The sequence below is a fragment of the Ooceraea biroi genome, chromosome 2 (assembly GCF_003672135.1).
Source record: "Ooceraea biroi isolate clonal line C1 chromosome 2, Obir_v5.4, whole genome shotgun sequence".
NCBI lineage: Eukaryota > Metazoa > Arthropoda > Insecta > Hymenoptera > Formicidae > Ooceraea > Ooceraea biroi.
In genome coordinates this window covers 5017789-5045760 of record NC_039507.1, presented here as the reverse complement: position 1 = coordinate 5045760, position 27972 = coordinate 5017789, and the positions used below count along the sequence as shown (strand labels likewise).

The 27972-nt window shown below is 39.6% G+C and overlaps 4 protein-coding genes and 1 long non-coding RNA gene across 8 annotated transcripts; 4 read left to right on the top strand and 1 right to left on the bottom strand.

Moving 5' to 3' along the window:
• Positions 1–882: 882 nt before the first annotated feature.
• On the top strand, positions 883–8226 carry LOC105281694 (phospholipase D2). Of its 3 annotated transcripts, none has more exons than XM_020032400.2 (15): positions 883–1514; positions 1922–2106; positions 2341–2698; positions 2795–2915; positions 2992–3415; positions 3489–3724; positions 3873–4140; positions 4255–4417; positions 4499–4753; positions 4854–5115; positions 5189–5409; positions 5552–5788; positions 5874–6114; positions 6434–6763; positions 6851–8226. In XM_020032400.2, exons 2-15 carry the CDS (start codon positions 1935–1937, stop codon positions 6950–6952), a joined length of 3390 nt encoding a protein of 1129 aa, XP_019887959.2. In that variant the 5' UTR covers positions 883–1514; positions 1922–1934; the 3' UTR covers positions 6953–8226. The 3 variants fall into 3 exon arrangements, with proteins under 3 accessions (XP_019887959.2, XP_026831180.1, XP_026831179.1); XM_026975379.1 differs by having other exon boundaries at positions 885–1514; positions 2449–2698; XM_026975378.1 differs by having other exon boundaries at positions 885–1514; positions 2428–2698.
• Positions 8227–8664: 438 nt separating this feature from the next.
• Positions 8665–11348, top strand: LOC105281698 (U4/U6 small nuclear ribonucleoprotein Prp3). The gene is made up of 5 exons (XM_011343119.1): positions 8665–8903; positions 9137–9348; positions 9441–10224; positions 10321–10678; positions 10770–11348. The coding sequence occupies exons 1-5, from the start codon at positions 8756–8758 to the stop codon at positions 11167–11169; spliced, it is 1902 nt and encodes a 633-aa protein (XP_011341421.1). The 5' UTR covers positions 8665–8755; the 3' UTR covers positions 11170–11348.
• A 258-nt stretch (positions 11349–11606) lies between these two features.
• On the top strand, positions 11607–21397 carry LOC105281697 (peroxidasin). 2 transcript variants are annotated; one of them, XM_011343117.3, is made up of 8 exons: positions 11607–12416; positions 14961–15732; positions 16582–17009; positions 17863–18110; positions 19615–19864; positions 20063–20181; positions 20443–20602; positions 20740–21397. In XM_011343117.3, exons 1-8 carry the CDS (start codon positions 12358–12360, stop codon positions 20816–20818), a joined length of 2115 nt encoding a protein of 704 aa, XP_011341419.1. In that variant the 5' UTR covers positions 11607–12357; the 3' UTR covers positions 20819–21397. The 2 variants fall into 2 exon arrangements, with proteins under 2 accessions (XP_011341419.1, XP_011341420.1); XM_011343118.3 differs by lacking the exons at positions 20443–20602; positions 20740–21397 and having other exon boundaries at positions 19615–19881; positions 20063–20170.
• Positions 20740–22314, bottom strand: LOC105281696. The gene is made up of 2 exons (XR_894345.3): positions 21926–22314; positions 20740–21739 (listed from the first exon to the last, which is right to left on the bottom strand). It is a non-coding gene; the product is annotated as an uncharacterized LOC105281696 (long non-coding RNA).
• A 574-nt stretch (positions 22315–22888) lies between these two features.
• On the top strand, positions 22889–27879 carry LOC105281699 (heat shock 70 kDa protein cognate 5). The gene is made up of 11 exons (XM_011343120.3): positions 22889–23088; positions 23756–23817; positions 23895–24040; positions 24194–24317; positions 24404–24712; positions 24956–25118; positions 25208–25664; positions 25859–26155; positions 26357–26544; positions 26626–26766; positions 26897–27879. The coding sequence occupies exons 1-11, from the start codon at positions 23008–23010 to the stop codon at positions 26975–26977; spliced, it is 2049 nt and encodes a 682-aa protein (XP_011341422.1). The 5' UTR covers positions 22889–23007; the 3' UTR covers positions 26978–27879.
• Positions 27880–27972: the final 93 nt, after the last annotated feature.

Sequence of the window (27972 nt, the reverse complement as noted above, 5' to 3'; positions counted from 1 at the left end):
CTGTTCGTTATGCGCATTTAAAATAGTTCAATCGGGTTTAATAACCCCCTTAAGGTGTAAACATAATAAGTTTTGCGAAAGGAAAGCGTAACGTGTGCGAATTTTTGTAGAGAAGTAGAACATTTATATTGCTCACAATCGGCATTACGCATTTGTAATCTTTACTCAATGAGATATCTCTCGCGTGTTCTATAAATAGCTTTTAGCATTTGAGGCATATTGAGATTGCATGCCAGATCGAACTAGGATTCCACGATATCTAGCGAGAGAAAATTTCGAATCACGCTTATCAGATTTTAGTATGCGTCACAAACGATGCCGGCCGAACCTCTTAATTAAAATTAATAAACAATTCAATGCGCGCAGCCACGTACGTGCGCAATTAAAACGCAATCAATGAAATAATGCGAATACAAAACCGTACGATGCAAAACAATTAATAGGAACTCACGTGCCTACAGCATACCGCTTTCTCCTTGACATCCATGCCGGGAAATGGATTGTTATGGGGTCGATAATGCGTGTTCGTCGATATTCTACTGAAAGTCGGTTAAAAACAGGGAAAATGACACGCGCGATCCAATTACTTTCGCGGTGTACTTGTTTGCGCTAATGTTGGATATTAAAACGTAGACACATGAACTCCGCTTTTCTCTGAAAACGCAATATCGAAGTGGAAAGTCGAACGATTTCACGGCATCTCGACCGCTCGATGACGATTTTTTCTTAAAGGGTGACGCGCAAGAATATGAATATTTTAGGAACATGAAAACATAGATTTATGGAAATCGTAATTCGTAAAAAGACCAATTAAAAATTTGCGACAAGACATATTTTTAATTTCTTTATTATATATACAACGGAATACATATTCGCTTTGACAATTAATCGAATATCGACATTCGTAAGAGTTAAATAAATAAATTCAATTTTCAAAAAAAAAAAATATTGTGGCATATAAAAATTCATTTGGTGCATCATTGTGTGTACGACGCAAGGTCCATTTTTGCGTGTTACGTTGCACGGAAAATTGAACTTATCAGTTATAGATTGGTTTTAATTTACCGTTTCTAGTTACACTTCCTGCACTTTTTTTACGATTTTTCATCCTTTCCTTTTCTTCGCTACAGATACAAATGCGCATTTGCTTTCTTCGCATTTGTTTTCTAAAATACGCAGAGAGAACGTAGTTAAAAAAAGACAGTATTAATGATGACGAGTGATCGCGCGAGTGATTACAGAGTATGGATAGTCAACTATACAGTCATCGCGCTGAATAAACGCTCGCTCGCGCCGTGACGGATCATCGTGTAATCTAGCCTAATCTGAGGTAGTGGGATCGTGACAATTGTTCATGATCGTCGCTTGAATTGTGTGGAGGGACAAGTTCTTTATTGTTACAACAATGTATTATTTTACGAGTGACTGACAAAAATACACACCGCGTGCGATGTATTATTGATGAAATATTTTTAGGCTAGGATCGTTCGAAAGGTGTATGTACGAGTCGTGAGGTAAATTATTTCTTTATCATTGGAAACGCGATAAGTATCACGACGATCGCGAGTCATATCTTTTTCCAAAGAAGTGCTGTTCTGAAAATAACATAGAGAGGAAAGTGTGATTTCCTGTGATTTTTATTTTTTTAGTAATATCAATATAGCAGTGTGCGTATGCTTAAAACTAACTATTCTTGACGTCAACTTTTTGACTTCACTGGAATTGCTTGAAGCTAATTCCTGGAGCTTGAAACCTCGAAACTTCGTTCTGATATTGAGAGATCTTGCAAATTCCATTTCTATATTTTATTCCTACATCCATCCATAGCATCCATTTATTTTATTATGTTCCTATCTTTGTTACTCAGAAATAAACATACGTTGAAGTCTAGAGTATTCTAAATCCAATAACAATTTTGTAGAGAATTCTCCAAAATGTCTGTTAAATTGGATGAGGTCGCACCTCGTGTGACTCGAGTAGCATCCATAGATTCGGAATACGATGATGCCCTGGAAGTACCAGACTCCTTAGAAATAGCGCTTGATGAAAATGGAGAGACAGTACAACTGCATGGGACTGAAGCAAGATGTACAGATGATAATAAAGGTATGCATGTTCTAAATAACGATCATGCACATTTCTATGTTGTTTGTGTTTCGTTAACATTATACACTTTGCCTCATAATTCTGCTTACTAATACGTTCACATGCATTTAGTTTTGGAGTCTATTCGAGGTTGCCACATATTCTCAATATTCACATTTTTACGTTTACACTATTATTGATTTATTTTTATTAGTTATCTCTATTAGTTATGTTGTTTTTTTCCTATTGTGCTAGAAACCCTTGGTGTAATATCATTTAATGTCATACACAATCCGCCAACAAAGTTTAAGAGCCAACGCAACGTATTTATTCCCAATGAAGAGGTCCACGTGCAAATCATAGATAACGAGCGCAGTGTGACCACGCACCCTTTGAATCCAAACCTGTACACCATAGAATTTAGGCACGGACCTTTTGTCTGGACCATTAGAAAACGATACAAGCACATTCAATTTCTGCATAATCAATTGAAAATGTATCGTGCTAGCCTGAACATACCTTTCCCTACGAAAAGCCACAGAGAAAAGAGGAGCAGTGTAAGACACCTTGGAACTGCAAGTGTGAAGAAGAGCAGACGAAATGCTTTACCAAGGTTTGTCCATAAATATAATTTAAATATAAATATAATTTCTGGCGTTCTGCAAACGTGAAAGAAAAATTATGTAATCAAGATATTATTCCTTTGCAGGTTTCCAAATAAACCTGACCTTTTAGTACCTTACGAGCAATTAAATTGCAGAAGGAAGGAAATAGAGGATTATTTAAGCAATTTACTTAACATAGAGATCTACAGGCGTCATCCCGAAACAGTAAGAATATTTTTATCGATGGCTTAACGGCCGTTAAGAACACCTAACATAACGTATTATTGCCATTTGTGCACAGATTAATTTCTTGGATATTTCGCACTTGTCTTTCGTGGCCGACCTGGGAATGAGGGGCAAGGAGGGCACGATCTTGAAGCGAACGGGATCAGGCGGCAGAACCAGGTGCAATGTTTGTGGTCTCTTTGAATGTGGTTTTTGTCTGAAGTGCAGCTACCTCTGCAACTCCATCTGCGGCAAATGGCACAAGAGGCATCTTGTTGTTAAGGATACATTCGTTGCGTATCTCAATCCCCAAGATGGAACAGTAAGGTCCGTTATCCTGATGGACAACGGCTTTGGCATCAGTTTTGGGATGTACAGCACGGGCTCGCGAAACGGCATACAGATCGCGAATCTGAGCAGGCACATAGTGATCGAGTGCTGGACAAGGCGGAAAGCCAAGGAGTGGATGGAGTTTATACAGGAAGTTGGTAACAAAGAAGGTAGGATATCAGATGACGAACGTTAAATAACTCTCTGTTCTACACTGTTTGACTAGTTTTGTCCTCGGCGCAGGTAAAGATTTCATACAGACCAATCCGCACAACTCGTTCGCTCCATATCGTTCGTCCGTACCTGCGACTTGGTTCGTCGACGGGGCCGATTACATGGCCGCCGTGGCCGATGCGTTGGAAAACGCTAGGGAAGAGATTTTCATAGCAGACTGGTGGCTCTCGCCGGAAATCCACATGAAAAGACCGATTCTCAATGGGGATTACTGGCGATTGGATAAAATTTTACAGAGAAAAGCGGCAAGTAAAAGTAGTCTCGCCTTTTTAAAACGCGAATGTTACAACTTATTTATGAAAAATTACGTAAACGCGATAATTAAAAGAAGGATTGTAATTTAAAGCGTAAACGTGTAAAGGCTGTTTTATTACAGAAATATTTTCTTTACAGTTCGAAGGTGTTAAGGTATTCATACTGATCTACAAGGAAATTGAAGTCGCTCTAGGCATCAACAGTTACTACAGTAAACAGAGACTCGTGGAACAATGTCCTGATAACATAAAGGTATTGCGGCATCCGGATCACGCAAGGGCGGGTGTCTTTCTTTGGGCTCATCACGAGAAGATCGTAGTCATCGATCAGTCTCTCGCATTTCTTGGTGGTATTGATCTCTGCTACGGTAGATGGGACAATAGTGAACACAGATTGACAGATTTAGGTAAATGTCGTGCAAACTTAATCATTCTATTTGTTATATCATATTTTATTATAATATTCTGTAATATCTACATTTTACTCCCGTATAAATTAAAATTATATATTTTGGCTGCAGAATCCATTCACCAATCGAGCATTTACATTCCCTCGAAAGACAAACTGGTCAATACTAGCAGTAAAAAGGTATTAGATCGTGATACACAGAGGCACGTATTTTTACCATTAGCAATTGCAACGAACACTATCGCTATGGCCACCACGAGGTCCATACCACTGTTGTAAGCACTATTATCCTTCTGATATTTATTATTAAATATAATTTTTTTCTTCTAAGAGAATGATTTTATTTATTTTTTAAGACCGATGGTGGACGATGAGGCACAGAAGGCTTTAGTACTGTCGACGTTGCCAAGGGATAACTCGCTCTTCATGCTGCAAGAGAAAGAAGATAGGGTAAAGTGCAATACTCCCGAGCTAGAAAGGAAGAATCTGTTCGGAGTGGCGAGGACAACGGTTGATAAGGTGAAGGATACCGTGAGAGTGAAGAGACAAGAATTAATTAATATGATGTACAGTTCTCACGAAGCGAATGACGATGGGAATGTCACGGACAAGTACGAGTAATTCTTGTTATCATTATTAGAATTATATATCTTTACTCGGCTGATATTCTACTTACCTTGACCTGGGTAATATAATTTTACCTTAATTCAGTGGTCAGGTGTCCACGCTGCCAGAGTCTGAGGACACAGTGGACTTTGCCTGCAGCTTGAAACCCACGACGAAGTTGTGGCTCGGCAAAGACTATACAAATTTCATTGTCAAAGACTTCAATGATCTCGCGAAGCCGTATCAGGATTTGGTCGATAGAACCACCACTCCCAGGATGCCGTGGCACGATATAGGGATCTTAGTGCAAAATGCTGCTGCTAGAGATGTGGCTAGACATTTCATACAGCGCTGGAACGCTGCCAAGGTATGCATCACGTTTTATCTTCTAAGGTGTACCAAAGAGGTAGCCGATACTAATAGAGAGAAATATGTTCCAGCTAGAAAAAGCAAAGCAGAATTTATGTTATCCTTACTTGTTACCGAAATCGTACCAAGATTGCAAGAGCTACGATCCGTTTATCAAGGAGGCGAACAAGCACAACGTCAAGTGCCAAGTGTTGCGCTCGGTGAGTTCTTGGTCGGCCGGCTTCCTCGATCCGGAAACCGTGGAGCGAAGCATACAAGAAGCTTACATCGACGCCATTAGTAAAGCGGAAAGGTGAAACTTACACACGTAGCTATATTTTGTAACATTCTTATATCTTGCCAAATTATTATATTTATAAATATTAAATAAATATTTATAAATTATTATATTCTATAATATGCGTCGCGTTTTGTTAACCGAGATTGTTTTGCAGATACATATACATAGAAAATCAATTTTTCATAACGCTCGCCTCGATGGATAAAACCGGCGTGAAGAATCGTATCGGTGAGACGTTACTGAAAAGGATCCTGAGGGCGCATAAGGAAGGCGCGGTGTTTCGAGTATTCGTCGTGATGCCTTTATTGCCGGGCTTCGAAGGCGAAGTCGGCGGGCCGAGCGGAACGGCATTGCGGGCGATAACGCACTGGAATTACGCTTCTATATCGAGGTACGTGATAATGATGTAATACATAAATTAATAAATTACCCAATGCGCATACATAAATTTCTTTCCTGTTTAAACTAAACAACAGGGGAAAGGATGCTATACTGAATCGTCTGACAGAGGCGGGTATAGAGGATCCTAGCGAGTACATTACATTCCACGGCCTGAGAACTCATTCTATGCTGAACGGCACATTGGTAACGGAACTTATCTACGTTCACAGTAAGCTGATGATAGTAGATGACAATACAGTGATCTGCGGATCAGCTAATATAAACGATAGAAGTATGGTCGCCACAAGAGACAGCGAAATAGCTGTAATAATTCATGTGAGTAGAGAATTTATCATGCTGGCTTCAAGTTATCCGCGTCTTCATAATGAGCGGGCATTGTTATTCGAATCTCTCGAACGCATTTTTTTTTAATATTAAAAAAAATTTTTTTAATTTAATTATCTTATTTATTTTATGTTTTAATATGTGCATATTTTTGAGTAAACCATTTTAAGATTCATGAATTCGATATTGAAGAAATTGTTTACCTGCGCTGTTTTATGCCATCTTGTGGAGTACGATATCAATTTTATCGTAATTCGATATATATCGATGCAAATCGTTAAAGATTTGAATTCCTTTCAATTACAAACAGGATCAGGAATTCGAAGATGGGCGCATGAATAGTATACCTTTTCCCTGTGGCAAATTTGCCTCCTCCCTGAGAAAGCAATTGTTCCGCGAACATCTGGGATTGATGAATATTAGGGATGACATTAACATAGATGATGCCATTATCAAGTCATTTTACAAGGACGTATGGTGTGCTCGAAGCAAACGGAACACAGAGATATATGAAGAAGTATTTCAATGCGTCCCTACCGATAAAATTGTCAATTTCGCTATGCTGAAGCAATACCAAGACGAAGAGCCTATCTCCTTATCTAATCCGTTGTTAGCGCAGGAAATGGTGGAGGGTATTAAGGTAAATTTTTTTAAAAATAAAATACAACTGTTTCTTTAACGCTTTTATGTAAATTTATCATAATTTTAATCGAGGATATTTTTTCAGGGTTATTTAGTCGACTTGCCATTGAATTTCTTATGCAACGAAGATTTAAAACCTGCCGCTGGCACAGTGGAGGGAATAATGCCGACTGCCTTGTGGACGTAAACGTATGGTATCAACTGAGCATTTTTATAAATTTGTATAAATTTCTTGGGCACAAATTAACAATAGGAATTTCTACCAATGCGTTTTACAATATAGACATTAGATTGATCAAAGAGATTCGATCGTTTCCGTCTTACATAACTTTTATTCTAATAAATAAATTATTCTAACAATAAACTTTTATTCTAATAAAAAGAAAGAAAACGAAGGAATTTTTTGATCACTCTAATGCTGACTTTGATATTGACAGAAATGTCACAATTTTTATTTAATTCAATCATTTCTTACTGCCTGACGCGACAACGGCTGGTATAATTTTCACCGGCAAGCGAATGTAAAGGAACATAACATTTAGATTTTAGATGCAATTATTTTCATGATACCTCAAATATTTTTCTTTTTGGAGAATTTTAATATTATAATAATAATTACGAAAATCACGTTTTACTTGAGAATACAGTGCAATTTCTTTTTTTATGTTTTTTTCAGATAGTATAAATTTTATAGTCAGTGCATCAAGTGAATACTCTAATAAAATAGCAACAAATATATTTTATGCAAAGCGCCGGTAGCTTTTGCTAACATTATAACATTATATAACATATGTTTGTGTATATGTTTAATTGGCTAAATAATTGTTGGCGCTTAGCAAAGTTTACGTTTAATATAGTTTACATTTAAACTTAATAAGAATTAACAAAATTATATTATGAAAATGTAAGAAGTTTAGTTACTTAAGAAATGTTATTTTCAAATTTATTGATGATTAGGTATTAAGTCAAAAATCTCTATCAATACAATTATAGATAAGCAAATTGTAATTACAATTAAAAAAATATCTATTTACATAAAAAATGAAACAAAGAAAATGCAGTTTAATGAATACTTAAAGAATTTTATATATATATTTTTTATTGAAATATTATGTGCTTCTGTATTTATAATATAAAAGAAGTTGAGTTTTTCATAAATAATAATAGTATGTAAGTAATTTATAATATTTTCAGTGCAATATGTACTACAAAACAAGTTATATGAAACATAAAATAACTACTACATTCCATATAAAATTTGCCAACAGCTGAAAATTAAAGTCTTCCAATACTCATAATATTTTTCATAATGTTTTATGAAGCTAGATTTTGTTTAGATTGTAGAAATTAAATTTCATAATACATACATCTACATGTATATATGTATACACACATATGATATAGACGTACATATGTAAGGATAGATAATATTTTTACATAATAAAATAACACTTTTAGAAATTTGCATTATAATTTATGAAGATTATAATTTATCCCTGTGCCTTACATATTTAAGATTTGAACTTTACTGAACTTGTCAGTTCTTATTGCGATCGTCTTAAATATTATCTTAAGATATTTGTTAGCCAATCAGATGACTGTACTAGTATCTAAAAGATATATCTAAATTATCTCATTATGAATACTATCATAAGTTTCCTGACCTTAATGACAATTTTGCTCTCGAAGAAACAACTCCTGATTTTATTATATAAAACTTCGGCGAATTTTAGCAGATATTTCTTCAGTCAGCTGTTTGATTTTTATCTCACGATCAGCCTGGAGGCCAATAAAATCTGGTTAAATTTCAGTTGCTCCCCAAGTCTATCAGGGTGCGCTAGTATCGCTAGCGAATAAGATTTGTTCGCAGTTGTCAGTCTTTGGTAGCACGAATACCTGATAGTATAATGTGATAGATTGATAGTAGTGGACAAATTCTTTTATAAACTTGTCATTTATTTGTGTAAATTCAGTGAGATAAATAAGAATAATGTCGTATTTAACGAGAAAGGAAATCGACGAGATGAAGCCGCAGATCGAGAAAGCGGTGCACAAATTTCTCGGGTTTAGCGAACCAGCAATCGTTACAACTGCTGTGAATTGTATCACTTCTGGCTATGATAAACGTAAAACAGCAGGTTAGTTTTTAAATAAAATTCTCACTTTTTGTAACAAAATTTATGTGCACTATTAATTGTATATTTGGCTTTTACTGACTTATTATTATTATGTTTATTGTTTAATTACATATGCATCAGTGTATCCTCTACAATTTTTATTAGTATTAAAAAATAAATTCCGTATGCATACATACATATTAATATTGAGTTGCAAAACTTAACACATGTACTTTCTTTTTTTGGAATTATAGATAAATTATCAGCGTTGTTAGAAGACATGAAGGCTACAAAATTAACGGAAAAAATATTCACAATATACGATGATACTAAGGCAGCGCAAAAAAGTAAGAAGCGGTCTCATCCTGAAGATAAGGATAAAGACAAAGACGCAAAGAAATCTAGATTCAGGGACGATGAGGCAAAAACCGAGAAACCCATAGAGACACAACTCTCTGCAGATAAGGTAAGATATTAAAATACAGCATTCTTCTGTTTCTGTGATTATAATTTTAAATGTTCTTGAAATCAGAATTTATTAAAATCTCGTTTTACTAGATAAGGCAAATGATGGCTAACGCACAAAAAGAAATTGAAGAAAGGAAAAGAGCTTTGAAAGCAATAAAGCAAGAAGACGCTTCAGCAAAACCCTTGTTTAAGGGTCGTGATGCATTGCCGACAGTAGGAAGCATGTACAATCAGGGCCTATTAAGCAAGACGGATTCGGATAAAGCGCGGAAGATAGCTGCGCTGCAAGCGCAGATAAGAAATAAACTGAACTCAGGATTACTTGGTAACGTCAACGTACCGGACAAGCCGACTCCCTTAATTCTGGACGAGTCTGGGAGAACGGTGGACATAACGGGGAAGGAAGTGCAACTTACTCAAGTAGTGCCTACACTGAAAGCCAATATACGCGCGAAGAAGAGGGAGGAGTTCAAGGCTCAGCTGCAAGAGTCAAAGGGCCCTGAGGAGATACAGGACACCCACTTCTTCGACACGAGAATAGGAGTGAAGCCATCGATGCGCGGCAAGCGTTCGCTGAAGTTTCACGAACCGGGGAAATTCCAGCAGCTAGCTGAGAGAATGCGCATGAAGATGCAGTTAGAGAAATTGCAAAATGAGATTAGTCAAATCGCTAGGAAAACCGGAATTAGTTCGGCGACCAAGTTAGCTCTGATTGCGCCTAAGACGGAGGCTCTCTCGGAGGACGTGCCTAACATAGAGTGGTGGGATTCTGTCATATTGACGGGCGGATATGTGAACGAAACTGAATCCACGGCAATTAAGAGTTCGACCATTACCAATCTAGTGGAGCACCCAACGCAAATACGGCCGCCGAGTACGATCTTTCATTATTTTTATTATTGATACGCAATAAATAAAATTTGATAATTTAATTTAATTTAAAAATTTAATAATCCGATTATTATTACAGCGGATCCCCTGAAGCCAATATACATGCCTGTGTTTCTCACGAAGAAAGAGCGTAAGAAATTGAGGAGGCAGAACAGGCGGGAGACGTGGAAGGAAGAGCAGGAGAAGATCCGATTAGGCCTGGAGCCTCCACCGGAGCCAAAATTGCGGATCTCGAATCTGATGCGAGTTTTGGGGACCGAGGCGGTGCAGGATCCTACGAAAATCGAAGCTCACGTTCGACAGCAAATGGCTAAGAGATTGAAGGCCCACGAGGACGCGAATGCGGCACGGAGACTCACTGCCGATCAGCGTCGCGAGAAGAAGGCGAGGAAACTCAAGGAAGACACCAGTCTTGGCGTACACGTTTCTGTTTACAGGTGACTATTACATGCACGTTACAAGTAAATTTTCTGTGTAAATATCACATTTTATAAATATGAAAAATATAATTAATAAATATCTTTGCAGAATACGTGATCTCATCAACAATGCTTCGAAAAAGTTCAAAGTAGAGACGAACGCGAAGCAACTTTACCTTACCGGTTGCGTGATGTTGTTCCGGGACTGTAACGTTGTCGTGGTGGAAGGTGGGACGAAACAGTTGGCCAAATACAAACGACTGATGATGCATCGCATTAAATGGGAGGAGGACATAGTGAAGGACAATGACGGGAACAATGTGTCGAACAAGTGCGTTCTCGTTTGGGAGGGAACAACCAAGCAGCGTCATTTCGGGGAGATTAAGTTCAAAGTGTGCCCGATCGAGAAAATGGCCCGGGAGCACTTCAAGAAGCATCAGGTGGAACATTATTGGGACCTCGCTTACAGTGGCGCGGTGCTCGATAACACGGATGATGTACGCTCCTAAGATGTAATCATGTAAAAAGAAATTTAAGCATACAATTATAGTTATTGTGACGACAAGATTACAAGTAATTTCTGTACACTTGATAAGATTATACGCTTCAGGAACAAAGAAGATATATAATGGGTAACACACATAGAAAAGTAACACGTGAATAAATGTATAATATGTTCATTGCTTCCTAAAAAATGCATCTATTCACAGTAATTACGTGCAAGAAGCATCTTCTATTCAAAAATCTCAGTAATCGGACGAGCTAATCTCAGAGTAATACAAATTCTGTATATACAAGTAACGCAAAGAGAAAAACCATATGTATATTTTGCTAAATTGTGCTAAATCATTCCGTTTCTTCTTTCCGTTTTTAATTTCAAGGTGAGAAAGGTGCGAACGTTAAGAGAAATCTTTCGAGGGGTACAGCGTGAGACAGAATAGCTGTTGAGAGGTACACGTGAGAGAATAGCCGTTTCGTCCCACGCGCGACATATTCGCACGATTTATTGCCGATGACCATTCCGTCGTTGATCCACACACGGAGAAAGGGGCCAGCAGGGGGGAACGCGTGCTATCGCAAAATCCGAATGAATCACGGATGGTGTCATCCCGAGGAATCTTAAGCTGCGCGTCGCAGTCAAGCCCGTGCGTGCACGTCAATTAACATAGCGCAACGGCGCTGCGATGCCTACTGTTATAGCATTATGCAAAAGAATACGCGCGGTCCACGCATATCGCGTTGCATGCACGAAAGTGCGAAAGACCGAGTCTCGGGCCTTGAAACAGAACGCGCGATTTCCAATAACGTAGCCGAGACAAGGCGAACCTTGGTCCCGTTTTAATATTATAATACCGATCCGGCAGCCGCACCGGTGCACCTTTACCAGTCGCGTTTACGTATTATTCTATGACACCACCGTGCCACCATTGATACCAGACGTTGCTGCGATCCTGGCTGGACCCCACTCCGAGATAGGCCGAACGGAGGCTCCGGGTTTTACTTTCGTTTGCGCGCCGAGCATCGCTCTCAGTTTCAGGTTTACCGCCGTGCGTTCTCGCGCGTCGCCGCACACCACGCTTGCGCGCGTGCGGCTCTTGTGAAATCACTCTTGAGGCAGATGAATACTACTGTGTAGATTAAATACAGGACCCGATCCTTACACCGCGGGGATATCGCGCGCAATTGTCGCCGGAGAAATGTCGACCCCGGCGAGAAGAAACACCGGCACCAGCGGCCCGCTCATCTTCGTATCGCGGTGAGTGGATATCTCAATGATACATTGCATGCTCTCGCGAAAAACAGAGATGTAACGATTGAATTACAGAATCGATTTAAAAGATTTCTACTTGTGGTGCAAAAAATGATGTATAATATAGCTCACGATTGAATATTTGTCACTGCTTGTGAATAATGTAATTATTTGCGTGTATCAAAACACAGTGATAAAGCTCCAATTAAAGTAATTTATAATACTTCAATAAAGTATATTCACCTATCATTTCTGTTTTATTAAATATTAAATAAAAAATAGTTAATGAAAATCGATAATTGTTACGAGCAAGTAAATAATTCGGTAAGTCGGATTTTGCTTCCTTTACTCAAATAAATAATCAACTGTGTAAGATCTGGTTCAAAATAATACGTGAATAATTCGTTATTCATGTGCCAGCGTGACATTACTCCGTAATTGACTGACTGATTGAGTTCATCATCACGAAAGAGGAACTTGCTTTCTGTATAACATATAGAACGTGAAACTGCGTGCAGAAACAATACTTATGTAAGTGAATATTTTCCCAGTATAGAGTTTCGTAAGATCGTTAACCGGGTTTCAAAACCAGGGGTTGATTGAGCGTGGGTTGTTACACATCGGGTAATTAACTTGTACGTTCTATCCCGATGATCATAAACAGTAAAATGGTAGCGTTATGAAATTCACTTCGCGAGCGCGACGTTGCGTTGAAATCTCAAATCGCGAGATGACGAGTCTGTTCTCGCTGGTCGGGTGCATTTCTCTCGGCTCATTACTTCATCAAAGGTTAACGATTACGCTGTGTGGGATCGTTCAGGTCTATACAAATTAATGCGTAATTTCGTCTCGCGTGAATGACACGAAACTAATTGCTTTATAATTATAATCCATTGCATAAGGCAAAGGGAGTTATTATACACTCCATACATCATCATCATGTCAGCACATTAGCGTATTTTCATTCAATATATATGTATGTGACATAATAATCTAAATTGCGGTCCCTCTGATCATTCTGAGTAGATGAGGATATACGCGATCACTCAAAATTTATCGCGCACTGTTTAATCGCAGTAATAAACATTAGAAAAATTGATATCAAGAAAGAACTAAAAATAATACCTTTAAAGCAAGTAGAAAATGATATTTAAATGTTAAATTTTAACTAATCGCGAGTCTCAAACTTAAAGGTGCAAAGTAACTAAAAAAATTGAATAATAAATTTGTAATGTCATGGGGACACGGAGAAGCGCGATGATGATACTTAACGATCTCCGTACGGTTGTTTACCGCAGAAGGGATATCCATCACGCCGATAATTTTGTAATGCGATATAATTATGTAATTTATCCTGTCGAGATTCTATCGATTCTTCACATCGCATCGGCGCGATCGTCTTCCTCGCGCGCTCGCAAAGTGCATGCTCATGTTCCAGCAACACGACGGTCGGAGTTCCGGGTCAATAAGGAGATTAACGGTTCAAGCATAATCGGTTGAAAGTGATCGATCCACCACGTAGCGAAGCGATTGTTTCCATCGATACACGCGAACGCTAATCATGGGAATAGAGGAGATTACGTAAAGCAGTCACAAAAGAACCAGGAAGGATCCTAAATGTCAGCCCCAGTCGACCTCCTGCTCGTGAGGCCGCTCAGGTCTGCTCCGACCTTATACCGCATTGCAAAAACTGGCACAACGGTCTTCGGTTGATATATAAATCGGCCCGAGGCGGACGCCTGGAGTTAGTGAATGAATTTGCGGTAAACGCAACCGTGAACAATGCTTCCAATGTTTCCAGTACCTGGCGGCGCGGAGAAATGCCATCACGCAGACAAGGTCTCCAGGGTTCATTGCGATGGATTCGGTGCGATAAATTGCGAAACATGTTTATAGTCTAGCCATTGATGTCACGTGCCGATCAGTTTTGCCGTCTTGTACGAGGCAAATTACGCGAAATCACGCTCCTCTAGATGCGCGCGGTTAGCCATCACCGCGTATATACGTGACTTCAATAAGATTTTATCGGTCTCGTAGAGATGCAGACGGCGAAATCGGGTGCTAACAATAGCGAAGCGCGTAACATTATACTAATGGAACGAACCGAACGCGGCCGATCTGTAATGTGGATCGATAGGGATCGCTATATAGCGACGATGACCTTAAAATTTGCACGAGTTCGTGATAAGCTGGTTGAGCTGGCTGCTCTCGTTGGCATTCATCTCGTTCCATTTGCGATGCGGATGTAGGTCCTGGCAGCATCACGGCGTACCTCTCATTCTTGCAATTGTCGCTGCCGATGATTGATCGTATCGCGTCTGACGCCAAGTTAGATAATAACGCAGTCATCGAATTTGCATAACGATTATTGGGTAACAATGAGTGATGCCCGCTGTACCATACGCTGTACCATGCGGGAAGACACCCAAGTGTCTTCACACAAGAGCGCATCTCGGCTCTCGAAGGCGTAACCGCACCGTGTGCCGTGACTCGGTACTCGGTTATGCATGGGTAAGTGGGTGTTTTCTATCTTTAGATTCCGATCCGCAGATTCCTCGCTCTAATGACACTCGCTGGTGCTACGACCTTGCCACCCAGGATGCTGCTGGATCTGGGTAAGCGCACGAATCTTTCGATGGAGAGGTACAGCCAGGCGGAACGGGCGATCCTGAACTCCCGGACGCATCTGAGCCGAGGTTCGCCGTCCTGGTTTCTCGGGGCGTCCCACGAGATGACCGAGGGCGCGCAGAATCTCTCGAGGAGGGCCCTGCGGATCGAGACGATGGCGGTGATGCTCGTGGAGGCGCTCAACATGTCGTCGGAACAGGCGTCCTCGGTGCTGCCGACGGTGGCCGCCGTCCTCTGTCCCGACTCGCCCAGCTTCCTGCGGCTGATATCCGAGTGCAAGAAGGCGGACATCCGTTACAGGACCCACAACGGCCGCTGCAACAACCCGTTGCACCCAACGTGGGGCGCAGCGTTAGAGGCTTACGTGAGATTCTTACCGCCGGAGTACGAGGACGGTGTCTCATTACCACGCATGAGGCTACCGAGCGCGAGGGAGGTCTCCATGAAGGTACATTCTGGCGGATTGGACCTTAAGCATCCGTATCTGATGGCGCTCACCGCGCTTTTCAGTCAGTTCCTCGCTCACGATCTAGCACACACGCCCAGGATGGAATTGCCGGACGGCGCGAGGCTCAAGTGCTGCGACGTCGATTACGAGAATTTTCATCCAGAGTGTTTCCCGATCCGCGCGGAGCGACCGGTCGGATGCATGGAGTATTCGAGATCAGCACCGCATCCAGGGAATTCGTTACAAGTAATTGAGATTAGGATTCTATGTAATGTCTGAAACATCCCTCTCAGAAGTATCAACGTCTAGCGATTTCTAACATTATTGCGCAAGAACTTCGGTCCAGGCATTTTTCAGTACCTTCTGAGAGGTATATAAGGATTATGCTGTCACTGCTACAGGTTTGAAGATTAGTTTGAGGAGTAGTATTTTACTCATTATATTGTGTGAAGGATGTAAAAATTAAGTATTCATATAGTTAATAAATGATACGTGGATAATATATAATATTTATTAATATTTCAAAATAGTGTGGCACACGTATTAAGTAATAATTAGCCTCTCTATAGAAAACTGAACATAAATCAAAATATAAGTATTCTTCAAAGTCTACCAGAATGACAGTAAGTAAGAAAGTGAAAGTTTTATTGCAAATTGACAGTTTAGCGCATAATCCAATGTATCCTTTCAAATATAAATTTTAATGATGCTACTTCATCCAATGTATCCTTTCAAATATAAATTTTAACGATGCTACCTGGCATTCGGAGTGAAATAGCAAATTTCATAGACTCACTTTCATTAAATCACAAAAAATTTAAGAAAAATTATCTTAGTTTTTATTTTTCATGAAAAAACGCTTTCGTACATCAAGTTTGATTAATTATGATAATTTTTAAACCAGACTTGATGCATCTCTATGATTAGAAAATTCCTATCAAAATATGAAATATATATAAAATATAATGAGATTATAAATAAAATCTGAAATAAATAAAATACGAAGAGATTCTATATCGCATAGTATAAAAATTCAATTAAAATAGTATTATTATATGGAAGGTTCGCTTGTATGTTAGACATTATTGATTTCAGGGTTGCAAATTGGGCCCACGACAGCAGATCAATCAAGCGACTTCGTATCTAGATCTGTCACCGCTTTACGGTAATTCTGAGGAGACAGCCAAGACTTTACGATCGGGCAAGAGCGGTCTACTAAATACGCAGAGAAAGAACTTACCGATGGCCTCGCCGAAATACGAGAGCTGTAGGAGCGTGAATAAAGCATTCCCGTGTTTCTTCAGCGGCGATTCCAGAGTAAACGAGAATCCGGGCCTTACTCTGATGCACGTGCTATTCTTACGAGAGCACAATCGGGTGGCTGCGGAACTGGAGCGGCTGAATCCACACTGGAATGACGAAAGATTGTACCAAGAAGCGAGGAGGATCGTCATCGCCGAGATGCAGCATATGACTTACAACGAGTTTCTGCCCGTCATCCTAGGAGAGAGAGTCCTCGATAAGTATGTAACGTTTTCGCAATCGCACATTGTTCATGAAAAAAAAAAAATGTGAATGTAAAGCACGAAAAATCTTTTATCACTACGACTATGATGTAACGTTTTCGTGTAAGCGTTTGTGGCAAAATCAAAGAGATACGTTACATCGCGCTGATTGAAACACCTCGCATCTCGCTATCGTGTATCGCGCAGTAGTTGTATCAGCATCGTGTTGTTCGACGCTGATTCGAGCTGTAACACAGTGCGTGTGATGCAATAACTTCATAAGAGAATCTATCATTTCTAATCGTTGCTGTTTCATAAGTTGAACTGACATTACATTCTGATGGCTCCATTTAGCGTTCAGCGCAGCTTCTTGTAACCGTCTTTTGCGAGAAGCAATTGTAATAGCTAATGTAATACGCGATGGGAGATAAAACTGGATAGCATTAGAATACGAAAAGAGGGATTTCCAATGGCACACACGCGTATTAAACCATATTTTACGTAACAACATGTCCAACAACTCCTACAGCGCGAGTTATCTCTTCTATTGTTCTTTTTCATACGACGCGATGCCTCGACAATCATTTTTCTACCGCTGACTCAATCGGACCGGTGCCCTTTCCGAATCGACTTGTGCAATGTCCCTACTCGTAATTCCGATTGAACAAACGCTTTACCGACATGGATCGACAACTTTGTAAATGTAACAAATTTATCTGATTGATGTTTGAACGGCGCCAAACTGTACAATACATCGTGCAAGGGACAACGTATTGAAATTGTATCATGTTGCTTCGACCCCCGCATTCGCCAATGTATAACTTGTCCCTGTTTAGGGTGTGTTATCCCTCGTTTTGTTACGTGTGCGCAGATTTGGCTTGCGTTTAACACAGCAGGGCTACTTTCGCGGCTACGACAGTCGCGTGGATGCGACGCTCTCGAATTCGGCAGCATCAGCCGGGCTCTTCTTCGTCGCCGCGCTGACCCCGAAAACCCTCGACCTGGTTGACTCGCGATCGTCGTTAAAGTCTGGCGAAAGGTCCTTACTGTCGGCCTTCTATGCGCCGCAGGAGCTCTACGAGGCTGGCGCGATCGACCGGCTGATTGTCGGAGCTACAGGTCAGTTGAAAATACTCGAATACGTAGTCAAAACGTAACCCGATTTTCAGAATTTGCGAATAAAATTTACTATGCGATGCTCAGGCATGGAACAGAACAGAAAATATCGATGGTTTATTAAATATTAAAGAAACTATTCACATTTTAGCTCAATATTAATAAAAACAGGTATACGATAATGTCAAAATATACTTTAACAATGACTGATTTGTAATCATTGTTATATTGATTGATTACATCTCACGTACATAATTTTATTCGCGTTTTATTAACGAGGACTCGAGACAAACATATATATCATCTTTAAGCAAATATGCAATTGAAAGACACACGTATTTTTTAAACTGCATCTTATTATCGTACAGTTACTCAATAATTAAGATTTCATCTCTTTGAAAATATTATGTCTGTTAGGTCACGATTCAGAGTTACCTAACAACTACTTCATTTTTTAAAGATGTAAAGACGTTTTTATTTTATACTCTGTTGAGCGAGATGAATGTTACTTAAATTGCACTTCAAAGAGACTGCACAATACCGGCAATCAAAGCCAGATGTGCGTCTTCCTAAGATGGAAATCGATGCATTGCCTGTCACTCTCCCAGGACCATTAAAAAGATAAGGGAAGTCGTCTTGAGTGAAGGGAAATGCAACCGCACATCTCGTATTCTATCGTATTGAGATTCCACTCACACCAACAGGGACATAATCCTTGCAATACAGTTCACAACGATAGAGGAATGCCGTTGTCTCGGGTAAATTGCTTAACTATGATTACTATTGTCATACATCGCGTGCACGAACGCTTCTTCAGCTCTCATAAAATTAGCTTGGCTTTTTATTAAATATTCCTTTCACTTTTTCTTGAAACAGTAACGATATACGTTTTAATAAAAAAGAAAAAAAATATGTAAAGAACAATATTACACTGGGGAAGACGCTTCTCAGAGTCAGAGTTCAAGTCTGCTTCTTTAAAACGAATATCCATTATAGATTGCTAAAGAAATAATTTGTTTACCTGTAAATCAAAGTCTATCATCGTGTGCGAAGGTGAGCTGCGCGGGCAAGGATTATGCGAGCTTCGACACGATCTTACAAAAGTTCACGGAATACTTCCATCTTCGCACGAACAATGGCGTGCGCAAACTTTTTAGTAGCGGAAAAGTATGTAACATCAGTGAAAGGCACGTCGCGGTCGCAGTGACGCTTTCCTGTGAAATTTTACGAACACGCATAATCATTCATGAAATTCAACGCGGAGAGTCGAGATCAAACTCTTCTGCAGATTCTAAATTCGAAACAGAACAACGAAGAATTTATATCGTTGCATTCAATCGAGTAACGCATATAAATCAATTGATTCTTGTCTCTCCAAGTCGCTGATGTCTTGGAGAATCTTGCACTATTGTGTACTGTTAAATTTTCTAAGATCTATTGTCACTTCGTCCCATGAGAACTTGGTTTTAATGACGATCTAGGATGCAAGATCTAATTTCCGCGACAGCGGGACATTCTAGGAAGCCTCTACCTCCGGGCTTGAACGAAATATTCTTGGAACGTTACTTCCACGATGGGAAAACCAACGACGTAGCCGTGGACTACGCCGCGCAAATTATACAGCAGGGAAGAGATCATGGCTTGCCGCCTTACGTCAGATGGCGAAGTTTCTGTGATCTGCCAGATCTCACTGACTTTCAGGATCTTAGAGGCACGGTGACCAAAGATACTATCGAGAAACTTCGAGCAGTCTACAAGTAAGATGAAATATAGGGTGAGACATAGTAATACAGATCGCCATATTTAAGTTTGCATCCTTTTTGTGATCTTTTTGCGATTTATGATAAATTAGAAAATCTTACAGTAATTATTTGATATTATGCTTCTACCGAAAATGATTTGTAGAATATTTTACAAGTTTTACTATCCCGGTGATTTATTTTTGTTTAACTTAGAAGCGTAGAGGACATTGATCTGGTAACTGGAGCACTCTCGGAAGCACCGGTACCTGACTCCATTCTCGGACCAACGTTCCTGTGCTTGTTAGGACGAACATTTCGGAATATCCGTTTAGGTAAATGTAACTTTTTCTTATTAACAATTTTATATAATGAAATAAATGTAAAACAAATGGTTTAATGGTTTAGTTCAATTTAATTATTTATTTAATCACATTAATGTAAAGTGAACATCTGATTTTTAATTTTTGCATTTCCTCATTTCACTTGGATGTGAGGCAAGTGCAAATAGATGCGGTGAATAAAACGTGCTTTATATGCCGCTAGTTTGATACAAATCATTCATACTTTTATCATGTCGCAATCTTCTTATACAGGTGATCGATATTGGTACGAAAACAAAAATACTCCTGGCTCATTCACGCTGAAGCAGTTGGAAGAGATACGAAAAAGTACAATGGCGCAAATTTTATGTTACAATGGCGATAGGCTACAATGGATGCAACCGAGAGCTTTTATCCTAAAAGATCCTTTTCTGTAACTACTATTATCAATTTTTAAAATACCTTAAGAGAAAATAATAATATGTTTAAATAATATCTTAAGAGAAAATAATAATATTAAGCAATAGTTAATTCGAAACAATTTAATTAAATATTTATTTTACATTTCAGGAATGATATGACAAATTGTACAGTTCATGTAAAAGGAGCCATGGATTTTACAGCTTGGAGGGAAAGGACAGACGTTTGATATAAAACTCGTATTGATCATCAAATTTTAACATTGCTCATATACTAAATAATATTGTTCCTGATGGCATTAGGAATCGCACGCTTCATTGATATTAAATGACATTCCATTTATTATTCGTATATCAATTTGCAAAACTCATTATTACAAAAAAAGCTACAGTTATTATTATTCGACAAAATTTGGAACATTATCCATCTTAGTTAATTGTTTATAACAATTTATTGGAAGTTTGCATTTCTAGCTTAATTACAAATCTGATTAAAAGGATTTTATTAAGTTTTTCTAAATATGAATATCAGTAGCGGTTAAATGTTAAAAAAAACAAAGCTCGTAATATTATAATCGATTCATTGTTGAAAGCGATTTAATTATAATACGTTGACAGTTTAATACCTCATGTAACGAAAGAAGAACTGTTCATAATGATCTCCATCTCATTTCTAATATCTACGATTGTTAATGCACATTTTGTTGTACTACTCGTTATAATTTTATTGCAAACTGTCATATTGTTGTTGCACTTTCGAGTTACCTAATGTAAGCTTTTAAGATTATAAATATACCTTTTGATACGTCCAGATTATTCGAACATTCGAACATAATAAATTTCTAAAAAATAATTGTAACGATGCACCCCTCTGCATCGTATAATCCGGCCGACTATCCGCCGATGCCGTCCGCCCGAACATCCGGCGGACGAAGACAAGGCGCTATGCGCACAATAAAGTACCGAATATTTAACGAATAACCGCCGGGGTAAGGCCCGGAAGGTGACGTAGCGGGGGTATTTTTCCGACTTGTTTTCCGACCGTCGCCCCGACGCCGTCGCCCCCGGACCCCCACTTGCGCGTACCGAGTAAACAGCAGCTCGGTATAAAAGGGCTGTGATCTGAGCAACGAGATCACTTTCCCGATCCTCTCCGATCACTACAATCCGAATCGGGCGTCTCAGTCTGGACGCGTGATACTGCTTTTGCCCGGCTAGACTATACGCAATTGTTGGCAGACTCACTTCTGTGTTTGATCAGAACAAATCTGAAGCGGATCTGCCAACAACCGGTATGGTCTAGCCGGGCAAAAGCAGTATCACGCGTCCAGACAGACGCCCGATTCGGATCGTAGTGATCGGAGAGGGGTGCATCGTTACATAATAATAATTTATAACTTTGGAAATTAATTAAAAGTGCCGTGTGTACAAGGGTGTGCGTATATAAAATATTCTGCTCCAATTAGAAATAACGAGATTAAGTATGATGCATGGTATACATTAATGTACATAATTCATATACGAATTTATTAATTTGATCGATCAAATCGAAGATTTTCTAATACGCACCGCTTTATCTGTCGGATAGGTTTAGTCTCTCAGGACTTTAACTTATTTTAACAACGATATATATGTATACCAAATAAATTACGTTAATTTAAGAATGCCTCTGTACTGCCCCTATAACCTATAAATATCACAATTCGTATAAAAAAATATATCGATAATGTATTCTTTTTTCCATGCGCGAGACAAATCTTTTGTTCCAATTTTCCCTTATATATTTTATATTAATTTTTAATTGGCCGCCAAAGAGGATAAACAGAGAGAGAACATTTTCAAAAATAGGCATAATAATTAAGGAATAAGTTAGATTGTATTTTATTCCAACCCGCATTGTTGAATGTTGCTCCACTCTTCCGCAGTTGTAATTTTACCGTTTGGTTACATCACGTCCGACGTATTATTTTGAAAGCCGGAAGTCCGCCCGAGAGTTCCGGTTGCCAGATGACTTTAGGTTTTCCCGATTTACCTCGTATACACGCACTTGGTGCAGCAGCACGTAAGTTGTAAAACATTCTTGCGGTTTTACGAGGTGCGATTGCCTCGTCTTGTTCCTTCGATTTTTATTTTGATAATACGTTTGATGCGCAATCCCTCAGAACATTCGGGATGTTACGCGTGTGTCACGAGGGACAGGGCAGCCATGCGCGATCGCTATTGGCGAATTCGCGCGGCACCCGTGCGTGATTGGCGGACGCCGGCAGCCAGAGTTCGCTGTGAAGTGCGCGCGTGTATGCGCATTACGAGCCTCTATAGTCCTCTACGAGAATTGCATCACTACACGTGAAGTCGGCCGCACGGCGTTTCCTCCTGATTTCTCGCTGAAACACGCACCAGCTACCGCAAAAGAGCCGCAATGCTGTCCGTCGGGAGACTGTTGAACCGTAGCTGCGCCAACGTCGCCAGGCAGCAACAATTCAGTACGATCCTGAAAAATGTAAGTCAGCCAATGTCGCGACCCCGCTCTCGCTAGGTTCTTCCACTCGTTGCTAATTATTTGCTCCTTCATTTAACCCACGTTAGACTGTCGTTAGCGACGTATCCTCGTTACCCTGCTCACACCTGCGCCATAAATCTCCAGCTACCTGGCGATCGTGCACCGCAACGAGTTTATTACGTGCCATTAATTCCGGCGCGACGCCGATTTTTTAAAGCCGGCACGTGAGCGGATTCCTACGTGAATTCGTCACGTTTGTCGTGTACTCTTGGATCAACTCTTAGCTCAACTCTTTATTTTGCGTGTCGTTATTTTTGTGTCTTCGAATTAATTCTCTGGAAAAAAGTGCTATTTTTTCCTGCAACTTTTTGTTGTACCAAGAATTAGATTTTTATAAAAAAACTCATGTATGCATTATTTCTGGTCTCTTATCTCGTTTGCTTTAAGTGTATGCGACTTGTCATTGTCATATCTAAAAAAGATTGATTCTATTTGAATATTTCTACAATATATCGGGTTTATTCTTTCATCAAGAAAGAAGTTTTTAATATCACGATCGTTGACAATAAAATAGTTTCTTGATTTATATCTCGCTTACATAATGTATGTAAGATCATGATTATACATGATTCACACACGTGTCAACCTATAAGTTACCTTCCTACAGGTTGTAGCTCCAACAGTCATTGTGCCACAGCGATTTACCGATTTGCAACAATGTCGGTACAAGTAAGTAATTAAAAGAAGCTATGAAGTACTGGTTTTCTACATGGAGAACAAGTTTTATGAAGAAACTTTCATGATAGGTCGGAGGGGGTAAAGGGCGCAGTTATCGGTATCGATCTCGGAACTACTTTTTCATGTGTAGCGGTGATGGAAGGCAAGCAAGCTAAAGTTATAGAAAATGCTGAAGGTTCTAGGACTACTCCGTCTTACGTTGCATTTACAAAAGGTTATTGCTTTTAATTATTATTATTATGTTAACAGTATATTAATTTACATCATAAATTCTGATATATGTTCTCTCATAATAATATAACTTGGTTATAATTCTATTATATTTCCTTTAATGCTTCTTTGTAACAAACTGTTTCCGTTATTGCAGATGACGAGCGTTTAGTTGGCATGCCCGCAAAGCGTCAGGCGGTCACAAATTCCTCCAACACATTCTACGCAACAAAACGATTAATTGGGCGGAGATTTGATGATCCTGAAGTAAAAAAGGACATGTAAATATTTTAAATATACATACATGTATATGCGCAAGCGATGTTATTACAATTATGAATTGTCATTTATATCTTCACGTGTACAGGAAAAGCGTAACGTACAAAATTGTGAAGGCATCCAACGGAGACGCGTGGGTGCAAGGTTCCGATGGGAAGATGTACTCTCCTAGTCAAATAGGAGCGTTCGTACTTATGAAAATGAAGGAGACAGCTGCAGCTTACTTAAATACTCCGGTAAAAAATGCTGTTATTACTGTACCGGCGTACTTCAATGACTCGCAACGGCAAGCCACAAAGGACGCTGGTCAGATCTCTGGATTGAACGTGCTCCGAGTAATTAACGAGCCAACTGCGGCCGCACTTGCGTACGGCATGGACAAGCAAGAGGACAAAATGTAAGGAATTCAGCTTAATATAATTATACATGAAAAATAATTTTAAAAAATATCAAAAATAAAATATCAAAAACATCAAAACTATTCTTCCGTAAAACAATGATGCTCATATTTTTCGTCTCTGAGATACTTGTACGTAAAATGCTGAAACATTTTACTGAGTTTTACCCTGTAATATTTTTTTCTTCTATTGCGCAAAAAAAGCATGCGATAGTTGTGAGAAACGTGCTGTTTTTTTTTCAGCATCGCTGTCTACGATTTAGGCGGCGGTACATTCGATATTTCGATCCTCGAAATTCAGAAGGGCGTCTTCGAAGTGAAGTCTACAAACGGAGATACATTCTTAGGTGGAGAGGATTTCGACAATGCGTTGGTCAATTACCTCGTGTCCGAGTTCAAGAAGGAGGTATTTAATGCGTCGCCTTTAACGCGCACTTCGTTCGAAATTCGAATTTTTAAATAACCTTCGGTTCTAACGATTCAATAAAATCGCAGCAAGGTATAGACGTGACCAAGGACGCAATGGCGATGCAGAGACTAAAAGAGGCTTCGGAGAAGGCGAAGATCGAGCTGTCGAGTTCGCTCCAGACGGACATAAATTTGCCTTATCTCACCATGGATTCCAGTGGGCCGAAACATTTGAATCTTAAACTGTCGAGAAGCAAATTCGAGAGTCTCGTGAATGACCTGATCAAACGTACCGTTCAACCGTGTCAGAAAGCGCTTTCCGATGCGGAAGTGTCGAAGGCGGAGATCGGTGAAGTTCTGCTGGTCGGCGGTATGACCAGGGTTCCCAAGGTGCAACAGACGGTGCAGGAAATTTTCGGCAGGCAGCCGTCGAAAGCGGTGAATCCGGACGAGGCTGTGGCCGTCGGTGCCGCGGTCCAGGGGGGCGTACTCGCGGGAGACGTTACGGACGTTTTGCTTCTCGACGTCACGCCGTTGTCGTTGGGTAAGCCGCTAACGTTTCAATCGTTCCTATCGTACGCGCAGGCACATTTGCGAAGCAAGAGATGATGAATTTGACTAATCTTCTCTCTGAGAAATTAATGAAGACAACGATTTACTGAGTGCTTACGTACTTGATTCACAAACTGGAGTTGTATTATCTTTAAAAGATAAATTATTTTTTCAATTTCCGTGTAGGTATCGAGACACTTGGCGGTGTGTTCACGAGACTGATTTCCCGCAACACGACTATACCGACGAAGAAGAGCCAGGTGTTCTCTACGGCGGCGGACGGCCAGACCCAGGTAGAGATCAAGGTTCATCAGGGCGAGCGAGAGATGGCTACCGACAACAAACTCCTCGGGCAGTTCAGTCTCGTCGGTATTCCACCCGCGCCAAGGGGAGTACCGCAGATCGAGGTGACGTTCGATATTGACGCGAACGGTATAGTGCACGTGTCCGCCAGAGACAAGGGAACTGGCAAGGAGCAACAAAGTACGTGAATTTTCTGTCGTTTCACCCTGCGTTGCATGAAAACATAATGCGCGTGATGCCAATATTTTTCGTCGCTAAAGTTTACTTCGAAATCGAGTAAACTATGTGGACAACATTCAACTGAGTCGTTTCTATAATAACTGATAAACCGCAGTTTTCGGCGGGACGCATTTTCTTAAGCCTGATTCCTCTTCATTGCAGTCGTCATTCAGTCTAGCGGCGGCCTCAGCAAGGACGAAATTGAAAACATGGTTAAAAACGCGGAGCAATACGCGAAGGCGGACAAGGTCAAGAAGGAGAGAGTCGAGGCCGTTAATCAGGCTGAGGGAATTATACACGACACGGAAGCGAAGTTGGAGGAATTCAAGGCACAGTTACCGCAGGACGAGGTGAAATATATTGCTGTCAATTGTCATCGTTAATAGATTGTCTGAATATTTTTATATATATTTATTCTTCTCGTTTTACAGTGTGACAAACTTAAGGAATTGGTTGCAAAACTGCGAGAAGTTTTGGCCAAGAAGGATGAAACGGACCCCGAGGAAATAAAGAAACACACGAACGAACTTCAACAGGCAAGCTTGAAGCTGTTCGAGATGGCGTACAAGAAGGTATTAATTTAATTAATTAGATTAATTAATAATAAATAAGAATTAATTTTACGTGAAGATTAATAAATACGATTATGCTGCTACGTGCGCAGCTCAAGGGCCACATTATTTAAATGCGTCAATTTTACAGATGGCGGCGGAAAGGGAGAACCAATCGCAAAATCAGTCGCAGCAGGAACCCGAAGGCGAGAAGAAGGAAGAGAAGAATTAATTACAAATCAATAGATAATCCACGCTCTGTAAAAAAAGAAAAGAAGAAAAATTCCAATTGCACATACTTGTACAAGCATTCGTTTTGCAAGCTTAAAGGAGCTACTTATTTAAGTTACAAAAAAAAGAGGGTAAACTTAATTTTAATTTTATTTGCAATAACGAGTAATAAAGCGATTGCAAATTTAGAAAACAGGATATCACATTTACAGAGAGAGAGAGAGCAATTTGAATTAGCATTGCTTGCTTTTAATAGATTTAACAACGATTTAATAGTATTTATATGTAAGCAATTTTGCGTTCTAAATATTGTGCAAAATTACATTTTGTTTCCTTGTTAAAAATTCGAGTAGCTCTGCATGTAAGTTGTAACCCCCATAACGGATGATGACCAGCTCTTGCATCGCGAAGCATCCGGCACGTTAATTTCTACGCGAAGCGATAAATTGTACATAGTTGATCGCTTGTATAATAATATGTACGTTTGATGCGAGTCGATGGTCATTCTTGCAGCCTACAGACCGTGCGCGAAAGACACGCCGAGATATATTGTTCGCAATTATATGATAATTGTAGGACGATTTGTACCAAAAACGAGGTGGAAGTGAGATTTACTAGCGATTCCACGTCACGATATCTTGCTATAGTGAAACGTTATGTAGCAACGTTCAAAATGAATGAATGCGCGATGAGAATCGAGAACTGTGAGAGTGAGATGAATGTTTTTTTGTGCAGACAAGTTTATTCTACAGATGATACATAATACACACGAGTTGTTGTAGAGAACATTGTTATGTCGCATGTAGTCAATTTACCTGACCTTTTTTAAGTATCTTAGAGAGAAGGACATCACTTTATGGTTGCTCATTCTGTTATTCAATAAATCTTAAGATCTTAATAATATGGAGTTGTACGCATGATTAATTCTCGTTACAGTTTCGAAGAACATTTTTATAACTAATCGGGCATATTGTATATTTCTTTCCTTCACTCTTC

Coding starts and splice junctions, on each gene's coding strand:
- LOC105281699 (XM_011343120.3), top strand. CDS start 23,008: ATGCTGTCCGTCGGGAGACTGTTGAACCGTAGCTGCGCCAACGTCGCC. Junction 25,119..25,207: donor TGTCCGAGTTCAAGAAGGAG/GTATTTAATGCG, acceptor ATAAAATCGCAG/CAAGGTATAGACGTGACCAA. Junction 26,156..26,356: donor AACTGGCAAGGAGCAACAAA/GTACGTGAATTT, acceptor TCTTCATTGCAG/TCGTCATTCAGTCTAGCGGC.
- LOC105281697 (XM_011343117.3), top strand. CDS start 12,358: ATGTCGACCCCGGCGAGAAGAAACACCGGCACCAGCGGCCCGCTCATC. Junction 17,010..17,862: donor GGAGAGAGAGTCCTCGATAA/GTATGTAACGTT, acceptor ACGTGTGCGCAG/ATTTGGCTTGCGTTTAACAC. Junction 20,603..20,739: donor ATCCTAAAAGATCCTTTTCT/GTAACTACTATT, acceptor TTTACATTTCAG/GAATGATATGACAAATTGTA.
- LOC105281694 (XM_020032400.2), top strand. CDS start 1,935: ATGTCTGTTAAATTGGATGAGGTCGCACCTCGTGTGACTCGAGTAGCA. Junction 5,116..5,188: donor AGCGCTGGAACGCTGCCAAG/GTATGCATCACG, acceptor AATATGTTCCAG/CTAGAAAAAGCAAAGCAGAA. Junction 5,410..5,551: donor GCCATTAGTAAAGCGGAAAG/GTGAAACTTACA, acceptor ATTGTTTTGCAG/ATACATATACATAGAAAATC.
- LOC105281698 (XM_011343119.1), top strand. CDS start 8,756: ATGTCGTATTTAACGAGAAAGGAAATCGACGAGATGAAGCCGCAGATC. Junction 8,904..9,136: donor TGATAAACGTAAAACAGCAG/GTTAGTTTTTAA, acceptor TTGGAATTATAG/ATAAATTATCAGCGTTGTTA. Junction 10,225..10,320: donor AACGCAAATACGGCCGCCGA/GTACGATCTTTC, acceptor TTATTATTACAG/CGGATCCCCTGAAGCCAATA.